The sequence below is a fragment of the Vipera ursinii genome (genome assembly GCF_947247035.1).
Source record: "Vipera ursinii genome assembly, chromosome: 3".
Classification (NCBI taxonomy): Eukaryota; Metazoa; Chordata; class Lepidosauria; order Squamata; family Viperidae; genus Vipera; species Vipera ursinii.
In genome coordinates, this window is record NC_139516.1 from 171,127,973 (window position 1) to 171,140,127 (window position 12,155).

General features: G+C 37.4%; 1 protein-coding gene across 2 annotated transcripts in view; it reads left to right on the forward strand.

Moving 5' to 3' along the window:
* The window catches only part of DTNA (dystrobrevin alpha), a 131,539-nt gene extending 119,384 nt beyond the window's left edge, over nucleotides 1-12,155 (forward strand). The window contains exons 21-24 of one of the 2 annotated variants that reach the window (XM_083360757.1): nucleotides 853-1,021; nucleotides 1,972-2,104; nucleotides 6,932-6,979; nucleotides 9,584-12,155. In XM_083360757.1, coding sequence (XP_083216883.1) covers nucleotides 853-1,021; nucleotides 1,972-2,104; nucleotides 6,932-6,949 — 320 coding nt within the window. In that variant the 3' untranslated portion in view covers nucleotides 6,950-6,979; nucleotides 9,584-12,155. The remainder of the gene's footprint in view (nucleotides 1-852; nucleotides 1,022-1,971; nucleotides 2,105-6,931; nucleotides 6,980-9,583) is intronic. The other variant, XM_083360756.1, reaches the window with a different exon arrangement.

Genomic DNA, 12,155 nt, shown 5'->3' on the forward strand with positions numbered 1-12,155 from the left:
TAAGGGACACGGTGGCTCAGTGGGTTAGGACGCTGAGCTTGTCGATCTGAAGGTCGGCAGTTTGGCGGGTCGAATCCTGAGTGCCGCGTAAGAGTGAGCACCTGTTACTTGTCCCAGCTTCTGCCAACCTAGCAGTTTGAAAGCTCGTAAAAATGCAAGTAGAAAAATAGGGACCACTACGGTGGGAAGGTAACAGCGTTCTGTGCGCTTTTGGCATTTAGTCATGCGGGCCACATGACCATGGAGACGTCCTTGGACAAGCGCTGGCTCTTCGGCTTTGAAATGGAGATGAGCACCGGCCCCTAGAGTCAGAAACGACTAGCATGCATGTGCGGGGGAAACTTTACCTTTTACTGAAATATTTAAAAAATTAAATCTCATTGAAGATAATTGAACTAACTTAAATGAATTCAAATGCAGCAATGTGTGTTCTTGCTAAACAGAAGCTCAGTGCTGTTTAGTTTCTTTATACAACAACACTGTCCATGGGTTCATGCATCAGTACTGTAATAGGAGGCAATCCAGTGTTGTGTCTAGCTGTTATTTCCTCGCTTAATAGCTTACCCAGCCATTAGAATATTCCCTGATTAATTTAGGGATACAGAGTACACTGAGGCACCCCACTTGGCATCAAAGCTTTACTTGTCTGTGTATGGCAAGTTATAATAAATGGCAAGTTTGAACTGTACAAAAGTGAGAGTTCTGCATGTTTTTTTAATGTAGACAATATGGTGTTTCTTTAGCAATATAAGATGGCAATGTACAGTATGCTAAAAATAAAAACAGGAAAGAAGCATGCTAGAAATAGGAGAGAAAGATATAATTATCATACCAACCTATTTCTTCATACAGAAGTTGGAAGTGAGACAGAAAGTAATGTGGATTCAGAGTTTGGTCGGACTCATTTTGATGATCTTGTTCCATCACCAACTTCTGAAAAGGCTTTCCTGGCGCAAATCCATGCCCGGAAGCCAGGATATCTTCACAATGTAGCTGCTACTGGAACCATTCGCAGTGACCTGTGGGTACTCCATCCTGTTTTGCCTTCTCTTTGATTTCTATCTTTTTCTTGACTTCAATAGGGCACTCAAAGCTTTTAAAAATAAGTTTCCATTTAATATTGGGATGCTTTTTAAACTAAAGATTAAGCCAAGGATGGCAATAAAGGGTGACTTTTGAACCACAATATAAAACTCTCATAAAATTTTGTGAAGAAAAACAATTTGCAGTGATTTTTGTATTTGAACTCAGGTTGATAGTTGTTGATAATTAATATATACCAAAGAATAACCAAGTCTCTTTTAGTAAGATCATTTGAATCCATTCAAAGGGGCATTTCAGAAAATATGCCAAAATTGGGTGCAGTTTTCTATTTCCTTTGAGAAGAACAGACTGCTTTCTGTTGAAGATCAGGATACTGCTGTGATTTTAGATGTAAATTTAGGAACTGAGTGTATGATCTATCTGTGTACAAAGTTACATAGTGGTGATCCTATAATTATACACGTCCACTCAGACATTTTATTATAAGATGCAGAGATCTTGGAAAGATCTTGATCCACAGTGGAACATTATAGCAAACGACCAAATGAAATTTAATTATCTTTTGAAGTCATTGCTTCAGATATCAATGTGATCCAGATGAACAGGACAAGGTGAAAGTGTAAAAAGCCACTGTAAAGCTACCACATCCTTGAATCTTCCCTGACTTTTCTGCCACTTCTATTCTATTCTGATTTTCAAAAAGACCCTCCTAGGCAATCTGTTTTACAAAAGTTAAATTATGAAAAAAGATAATTCATTTTTCTAAACTCACCTGACTCAGTGTGGGCTGTATACGCTGCCTGCCCACCACCACCACTGCAAATTTAGACTAACAGATGGAACTTACTGCTTTCAGATAGGAGTATCTGAGTACAAAGTAGGTCAGGCAGTAATTGCACAACCCTATTTATTAATAATTGTGTTTAGGGTTACAGAGGATGGAGATGCTTATGTTAGAGCTGATGATGAGAACTATGAAAATGATTCTGTCCGCCAACTAGAGAATGAACTCAAGATGGAGGAGTATTTGAAGCAGAAACTGCAAGATGAAGCTTATCAGGTAAAACTAAGATAAAAACTCAACAAAATTACATAGATGAAAGAATTTTCACTGTCCTAGATTTTATTTCTTTTGGAACAATATAGTGATAAGAGTGTACATTCCAAATAATAGTGAGTTGCACTCATGTTTCTGTGAATAATCAGGAAGTACTTTTTGTACTGAAATTAATAAGCTGACATTAACCTTCACAAGCTGTTAGTTGGTCCATCACAAATGCTAGTAACATACTCTGTCAACAGTGTGCTATTCTATTTTCACAAAATCTCTTTGAGAGTAGGTGGGTGTTCACACATGCATTCTTGGCATTTTTATACTGTGAAAGGAAGTGGTAATTTGCATGTGTGAATGAGCCATCAAGACACTCTCCAAAGGTAGAACTTTCATCTTATTCAGAATCATCTCAGATACAATGTCTTTTCTTCAGCAAAATAATTTTAAATTAAAACCTAATTACCTATCATGCAAGTAAGCAAAGGAGGTTAGTTCAATTCTATTCCCCCCCCCAAAGAGAGCTACCACTAGTATAAACTGATAGTAGTAGGAATCTTATGCTCGCTCAACGTGGGCAAAGACATAAAAAATCAGTGATCTAGTTCACAAAGTCCATAGAAACTGTATCAGATACTAGTAATAGCGTAACTCCTGACAACAGTGGTAGAAGATATGAGTCACTGATAGCACAATTGCTCTGATGTAATTATACAGCCTGTTTTACAAATATATGAACAACAGTGTGCAATCACAGCTGCCAGGTGTTTAGCTGCTACAGGCCATCATATTCACCAAGTTCTTCTCAAGACCTTAGGATGTCATAAAGTATCAGCATAGTATAGGTGTGGATCCAAGCAGCATGGCCTTTTGTAATTTGTTGTTGTTGTTAGCTGCGAAGTCGTGTCCGACCCATCGCGACCCTATGGACAACATTCCTCCAGGCCTTCCTGTCCTCTACCATCTTCTGGAGTCCATTTAAGCTCACGCCTACTGCTTCAGTGACTCCATCCAGCCACCTCATTCTCTGTCGTCCCCTTCTTCTATTGCCCTCGATCTTTCCCAGCATTAGGCTCTTCTCCAGTGAGTCCTTCCTTCTCATTAGGTGGCCAAAGTACTTGAGTTTTAGCTTCAGGATCTGGCCTTCTAAAGAGCAGTCAGGATTGATCTCCTCTAGGACTGACCGGTTTGATCGCCTTGCGGTCCAAGGGACTCGCAGGAGTCTTCTCCAGCACCACAGTTCAAAGGCCTCAATTCTTTGGCGCTCAGCCTTTCTTATGGTCCAACTTTCACTGCCATACATTGCAACTGGGAAGACCATAGCCTTGACTATACGCACTTTTGTTGACAGGGTGATGTCTCTGCTTTTTAGTGTGCTGTCTAGATTTGCCATGGCTTTCCTCCCCAGGAGCAAGCGTCTTTTGATTTCTTGGCTACAGTCCCCATCTGCAGTGATCTTGGAGCCCAGAAAAATAAAATCTGTCACTACTTCCATTTCTTCCCCGTCTATTTGCCAGGAATTGAGAGGGCCAGATGCCATGATCTTGGTTTTCTTAATGTTAAGTTTCAACCCAAGTTTTGCACTCTCCTTCTTCACCCGCAACAAGAGGCTCTTTAGTTCTTCTTCACTTTCTGCCATTAGAGTGGTATCATCTGCGTATCTCAGGTTGTTGATATTTCTTCCGGCAATCTTAATTCCAACTTTTGATTCATCTAGCCCTGCCTTTCTCATGATGTGCTCTGCATATAAGTTAAATAGGCAGGGCGACAGTATACATCCTTGCCGGACTCCTTTCCCAATTTTGAACCAATCAGTGGTTCCGTGTCCAGTTCTCACTGTTGCTTCTTGACCCGCATATAGGTTTCTCAAGAGACAAATAAGATGGTCTGGTACTCCCATCTCTTTAAGAACTTGCCACAGTTTGTTATGATCCACACAATCAAAGGCTTTAGCATAGTCAATGAAGCAGAAGTAGATGTTTTTCTGGAACTCCCTAGCTTTCTCCATGATCCAGCGTATGTTGGCAATTTGATCTCTAGTTCCTCTGCCTCTTCGAAATCCTGCCTGTACTTCTGGTAGTTCTCGATCCACATACTGCTGAAGTCTAGCTTGTAGGATTTTAAGCATGACTTTACTAGCATGAGAAATGAGTGCAATGGTGCGATAGTTTGAACATTCTTTGGCACTGCCTTTCTTTGGAATTGGAATGTAAACTGATCTTTTCCAATCCTGTGGCCATTGTTGAGTTTTCCAAATTTGCTGGCAAATTGAGTGTAGCACTTTTACTGCATTGTCTTTTAAGATTTTGAATAGCTCAGCCGGAATACTGTCACTTCCACTAGCTTTGTTGTTGCTCAGCTTTTCTAAGGCCCACTTCACTTCACATTCTAGGATGTCTGGCTCGAGGTCAGTGACCACCTCATTGTGATTACCAGGGACGTTAAGCTCATTCTTGTATAGTTCTTCTGTGTAATTTTGCCACCTCTTCTTAATCTCTTCTGCCTCTGTTAGGTCCCTGCCATTTTGGTCCTTTATCATGCCCATTTTTGCATTAAACGTTCCCTTCATTTCTCCAATTTTCTTGAAAAGATCTCTGGTCCTCCCTATTCTATTGTTTTCTTCTATTTCTTTGCACTGTTCATTTAAGAAGGCATTCTTATCTCTTCTAGCTATTCTCTGGAATTCTGCATTCAATTGGGTGTATCTTTCTTTTTCTCCCTTGCCTTTCGCTTCCCTCCTTTCCTCAGCTATTTGCAAAGCTTCCTCAGACAGCCATTTTGCTTTCTTGCATTTCTTTTTCTTTGGGATGGTTTTGGTTGCTACCTGTTGTACAATGTCGCGAACCTCTGTCCATAGTTCTTCAGGCACTCTGTCTATCAGATCTAATTCCTTAAATCTATTTGTCACCTCTACTGTATATTCAACAGGGATATGATTTAATTCATACCTGACTGGCCTAGTGCTTTTCCCTACTTTCTTCAGTTTAAGCCTAAACTTTGCAAGGAGAAGCTCATGGTCTGAGCCACAGTCAGCTCCTGGTCTTGTTTTTACTGACTGTATAGAGCTTCTCCATCTTTGGCTGCACAGCATATAGTCAATCTGATTTCTGTGTTGACCATCTGGTGATGTCCATGTGTAGAGCCGTCTCTTGGGTTGTTGGAAAAGAGTGTTTGCTATGACCATCGTATTCTCTTGACAGAATTCTATCAGCCTGTGCCCTGCTTCATTTTGCACTCCAAGGCCAAACTTGCCTGTTATTCCAGTTATCTTTTGGCTTCCTACTTTAGCATTCCAATCCCCCATGATGATAAGAACATCATTTTTTGGTGTTAGTTCTATAAGGTGCTGTAGTGCTTCATAGAACTGGTCAATTTCATCCTCTTCAGCACTGGTGGTTGGGGCATAGACTTGGACTACTGTGATATTGAATGGTTTGCCTTGGATTCGAACTGAGATCATTCTGTCATTTTGAGGATTGTATCCCAGTATTGCTTTTCCTACTCTTTTATTGACTATGAAGGCTACTCCATTTCTTCTGAAGGATTCTTGCCCACAGTAGTATACCTGATGGTCATCTGAATTAAATTCACCCATTCCTGTCCATTTTAGTTCGCTGATACCTAAGATGTCAATGTTCAGTCTTGTCATCTCTTGTTTGACCACGTCCAGTTTTCCTTGATTCATGGATCTTACATTCCAGGTTCCTATGGAGAAAAAATCTTTACAGCATCGGACTTTCCTTTCACCACCAGACACATCCACAGCTGAGCGTCCTTTCGGCTTTGGCCCAGTCGCTTCATTCTTTCTGGCGCTACTAGTACTAGCCCTCTGCTCTTCCCCAGTAGCATATTGGACGCCTTCCGACCTGAGGGGCTCATCTTCCAGCGTCATATCGTTTTGCCTTTTGGTACTGTCCATAGGGTTTTCATGGCAAAGATACTGGAGTGGGTTGCCATTTCCTTCTCCAGTGGATCACGTTTTGTCAGAACTCTCTGCTATGACCTGTCCGTCTTGGGTGGCCCTGCACGGCATAGCTCATAGCTTCATTGAATTACGCAAGCCCCTTCGCCACGACAAGGCAGTAATCCATGAAGGGGCTTTTGTAATTATAACAGTATAATTATAACTAAATTATTTTTCTAGTAATTTTTTGGTATTTTAAAAAATTTCTAGTAATTTTAAAAGATAGCAATCTCTGCCTACCATTATTTTGGCATAATAGATATCAGTCTAAAGTGTAAAGTTCTTGGTATAGTTTGTTGAAATGTCACTTCCAAGTAAACCAACAGATAATCTGCCTACATTATGTTTATTTATTGGTATTATGGATTATATGTACAAGAAATATTAAAGAGATGGAAGCACTGATCAATATAGGAATGTGTTTTCTGTTTCACTATATGTAAGGAATACTGATTAATGAGCAAATTAACTCTACCTTAGGAAGTACTTTTAAATGCTGTTGAAAATTTGTAGTTTTAAGACCACTTGTATATATCCTTTAAAAGAGTATATTGTAAAAGTTACAAATACAAATGAGAAACGATTGCCCATAACTGCCTAAAGTATTTAGAAATGACTTACAAGACTATCTTCTTTCTCTGTTTTTGTTGGCTCTTGTAGCAAAAGCCATTTTTATTCAAAAGAACAAATTGAATCTTCATCCTTTCTAGCATTTTCTGCAGCAAAAGCCTTCTCACAGTTTCTTCTTGCATGTTAACCTCTTCATTTGGTGTGTACTATTCTTGCATGCTCTTATGGCACCTCTCACTTGAGTCCCATTGGTGCACTGATTTGGCTGCTCACATTTTCTCTTTTCACTTTCTTTTTTACAGGTCAGCTTACAAGGATAAGTAACCATCCTTGTATCACTCTCCTCTCAAGTAAGTTTTAAGTTGGTTTAAAGCTGATATCAATCAGTTTCATTCAGCAATTGTGCTGATTGGAGTGCATGGGGGCAGGGAGGAGGCAAAGAAGTTGGCCACATTTTCTCTTCACCAATACATTATAATATACCACAATCATTTTGTAATTCTAACTGTAACTGTCAAATGAGAATATGTTCCTATTATGGAGCAGTGGGAAAGCTATTGAGAGGATTGTAGGCAACATGGTTTGTTTTTATGGAGCTCTAATATCAATCACTCTTTGCTTCTGGATGGAATGAATGACACCTTTGGAAAGAATGATATGAAACATAAGTCCCCAAACTATAATTTACTGATTTAGCTGATAAATCTACTTTCTGGATGCAAATAAGTTGCATGTGGGTTATCATGTATTAGTGTCTACACTTTTCAAAGTAATATTTTGTAACATAGCATAAGAATGTTTTGAGCCAATATAATTATGGATGGTCACAGAGTCAGCCAGATGTTTAGACTCGATGTGGCATTTTTCTCCACCTATCAAGTCCTTTCCAAAGACCTGGGATGGGCAGATGATGTTTGATGGTGCAACCCTGTACTGTTACAGGGTGTAAGCTGTTCCAAATAAATAGCCTTTTGAAATTGATTGATCATGATTTTGTCAATGCCAATAGTATTCAAGTGTTTCTAGTTTGTTTTAAACAACTCATGTTAAAAATTATGAAGTGCAATCTAAAAAGTTAGCCATCAAAGAATTACAGATGACAAATGCTTTTGGCAGAATTTGTTTAAAAACAATGAGTAATTTTGAATATTAATACTTTATTTTACATTAGTACAAAAGGTTGAATTCTAGCACTCTAATCCTTTTTTAAATGCTGTGGAAGATCTTTTAATGTAATTGTAAGGTTATTTTAAAAAATACTTAATTTCACATAATCAAACTATAAATAATTTTCAGATTATTTTAAATTAATACCGTTTTTAAAGGCTAGAATGCTCTTGATTACTACAATCTAGACACAACTTGCTTTTCATATAGATCAGTAGAAGTTACCTGAAACTATTTAATAGTAATATTGCTGAATCATTAGTACTTTGAATTATATGTAGACAAAGTTTGAATTGTCTTTTTGGTAAGCAATAGAAATAGCAAGTCCTGCTTCATTTTTTTAGATGAATATCAGGCTGGAAATATTATCAATGTGCAAGACCTTCAGAATACATGTCTAATCTGGCCTGCCAATCCAAATTATCTGGCCTCAAACAAAATATTTCTTTATCTGGAACTCTGACCAGAATGTCAAAGTGGGTAAAGATGCAGGAAAGCTAAGGAAGAGCCATTTCTAAATGCATCTACTAACTTCACAGCAGTTTTCTCCCAGGAGCTACTAATCATAAGGAGTGGGCTTCCATTTTGTTTCTGTCCCAAATTATATCACCAAGCCACATAAGATCTGTTCCCATTCCTTGTTTAGAAGCTAGTAGGATTTTCATATTTTTATTAATAATGCTTGGGGTTTTGTCATGTAAAAAATATCCCCAACCTGATATTTTCCAGGTCTATTACTAATATTACCCCAAATTTCTCAACCAGCATGTACTGGAAGTGGTTCTGTAATCTAGTACTATAATATTGAGGAAGGCTAGTTTCCAAGATTTAAATCCTAAAGCCACAATTATTTTTTCTAGATGGATAATAGGACTTATCCTGCTATTACTTTTCCATCTTTCCATGGCTTTCAACTTTTATCAGTCATGATATTTTGAGGGCAACTTTTTCAGATGGAACTCCTTTTGGGGCCCAAGTTTAATTCATGACATGATGCATCTTTTCTCAAGTGATGTCCTTGCTAAACAAAGAAACCCTAGCTACCATAATCTATATGTGCTGTTAACATTCTGTTGGTCTACTACCATTCGTTGTTTGTGGAAATCTTTTAAAGAATCAGAAATATTGCCAAAAACGTGTGTGTGATCTATATACTGTGCATGTGTGCAACAGAATAGGGTAGAGCTATAGATCTGATAGATTTTGTTCACTTGATAATAGGTATGATGGATATACCACTTTGATGATATAGAGCTATTTTGGGATAAGGGTTAAAGGCACAAGATGAGAAACTGGAAGTCGGCATTCTAATCTTGCCTTACATACAAAGCCAGCTGGGTAATTTTGGACAAGTTACTCTCTCTCAGTCCTAGAAAGAAGACAATGGTAAACTGCTTTTGAAAAATTCTGCTAAGAAAAATGCATGGATCGGGAGTCAAGATTCACTCATAGCACACATACACACAAACGTTTAATGATATTATTCAGGTATTCTATGAATTGGAATAGTCATCACACACATCTTTTCAGTAACTACTCTCCCACCAACCATGCTTAACTGTGCATTCAGAACAGAAAGTTAGGATTAACCTATCCTGAAAGCTAGCTAGACAAACCCAATCAGGTGTCTGCAGGAAGCTAGCCTAATCTGAGAAACAGTGAGGGGGACTTATCAGGAATGTTCACATGGTGAGTATTCCACATTTCCACAGTGCCTAAATGGAAGCCTAAATAGAAGGTATGCTTCTATGAAATGTGATAAATAGTATTAAAATGTTTCTTGACAGGAAAGCTGCAGTCAAATGGATAATAAAAGTGATATAAAAACTGAAGAGGGGAAGGAGAAGAAGGAAGAGGAGGAAGACAACACTCAGACTAATGGCAAAGATAGCCTGGCTGCCAGCTTCAACGAAGAAGTGAAAAATCAAGTGCAGCCTCTCTAACCAACTAGGTCTCCAGACTGTAGGACAATTATTTTGTTTGCCAAGTTCTAGTTTGTAGGTGTTTTATTTTTGAAGATTAAAAAACCATGATTTTTATTTAAAGCTAAATTATATCAGCTACATCATATGTAACATGGCTTATTATTGATGAAGAACACTGGATATACCGTACTAACAAAATATAAACCCTTTGCACATACTTTTAAACCTGTTCAGTTTACAATGACTACTGTTTATATTAGGAGTATGATTTCCAAATAATTTGAGGTTTTAGAACATTTTCATACACACTGTATATTGTTTTTCCATGGAGGGAATTTTAAAAGTATAATGATGCATTTATCATTGAATAAATATACTCCTGTGTGTACATATTTATAGCCCAAAAATGAACTATAGTTGCAATACTGAACCCAAACATACTTGCAGAATTCTTACAGATACTACTAGGAATTGCACACATGTTGATATTACAATATTGCATCTTTGGATAGCAATTTGTTTTTAATATTACTGCAAAATAAATGAAAATTTAAAAACAAACTTGTACAAAATGCACTAAGAAGTATCTCTATGACTTAGGGCTACTACATAACTTAACGAATGTTTTCTTTCAAAATATAATCTAACAAATCAGCCATAGAAGTTAGTGTAAATATTTTCTTTCCAAATAGAAATCATATACAAAAGACAACATTCAAATTATATAGAATCTAGTTTTTAAAATCAGTGCAGATCTTCTTAAAACTGTGAACTATGTTTTGAAATACTCGTTACTAAAGCTGTTTATAAACCACAGGTGCCATAAAATCCCTAAACTAACTGTATAATCTTCATTGTATTATTTTGTTGCAGTTTTAGAACTTTCTTTCACATTATCTCCATCTTTCATATCTTGTTGGTTGAGGCCTTCAGCTTTAAATGTACAGGCTTTAAAAGATTGCTTGTGATTACTTTCTTCTCTTATTTTTGAATGTGCATTGCCTTAGTCAACCATCAGTTGTTTTGTGTGCATTCTTGGAAATGGGCCAGGTGTATTTGCAGGGTATTGTCAAAAAATCAAGATGGCTGCCATGCACGTCTTGCAATGTACATAAACAGGCGGAGCTTTTATCACATTATCATGGCTGCCATTTTGCCTTTTTTTAATCTTACCCTCTGGACACTCCTGGAATGAGTAGAGAGACTTTCTTCAGGGGCCAAATGGGGTAAACTGCTAAATATGAAAAGCACATGGAGGGAGGATGTGTCCTTTCTAAAAAGAAAAAAAAACACTTTATGTAATTATAGCAGTATCTCTTTTGAGTAAATCTTAATACGCTATTTAAAAATAATAGGAGGCTGCTCCCCTGTGGATTATAAATGGAAAAGATACTTTGCAATCTTATTTTCCCTATACAGTAAATTAGTTACAAGCAAATTTTAGCCCTGAGGAAAACAGCAAATGATTTAGAAATTGTTAGGTGTATAGGGCAATGTTTATTAATGATGCAACAATTCTATCATTAAGCATGAATTTAGAATAGCTCAAATATGTAAATCCAAAGTTATTGTTAAAAGAATAACAATAACTTCTTAAACTTGCTTATATATTGTATTGTCCAAATTAAAAGAGGAATCTTTCTGTTGATTCTACAAGGGACATGTTTCAGATCAAAGATATATGAATTAAATAACTCTAGCTATTTCCTCACTCATGCACAAAATAATTGTTATTCCTGGCATCTTCCTTCTTGTGTCTTTCTCAATATTGTCTCTATGTAGTCAAATCACAGCATTTAGAGAACTGCAGAAAATTATTTTAAAAATTGTTTACATAGAGACACCCCAGAAACCCCACCTTCGCAATAATTACTCTTTACTCCTGTAATGTCTACCATCTTCACATGGTGGATACATAACTTTTGACAACTTACCTCTCCTACGCCCTTCTCTCAGGAACTGGTTACTCTCTACTAGTGCCTAGCACACATCAGTTAATACTAGACAGTATATTGGCAATTCTTGCTGACAGCTCAGGACTCCAGCCAAGTATTTCCTAAAGAGAAGCAAAATTTTATGAAAAAGATCTAAATCCAGCTAGATACCTAACAGTTAGAGTAGTGATTGTGTTTCTCTGATATAGTCCTTAATTTACACATCCATATTGCATGTAAAGCTCATGTGTAAGTCTAAACTTTGAAAATCTGTGCAAAACTTACCATCATTACAACATATGCACCATTCTCTCAGTCTGGTTTCAGCACAGATTCCCCAAAGCAGAACTCTAGGCTCTTATACTCTGGAAGTCCAAGTTAAAGCACTTTTTCATTTGCCTCCAAAATCAAAACCTAAATTTGCTACATCAATCAGTGTTAAGCTGACAGTGGCTCAGCATAGACAATACTTTCCCCTGATTTCTATCCAGCATCTGGGA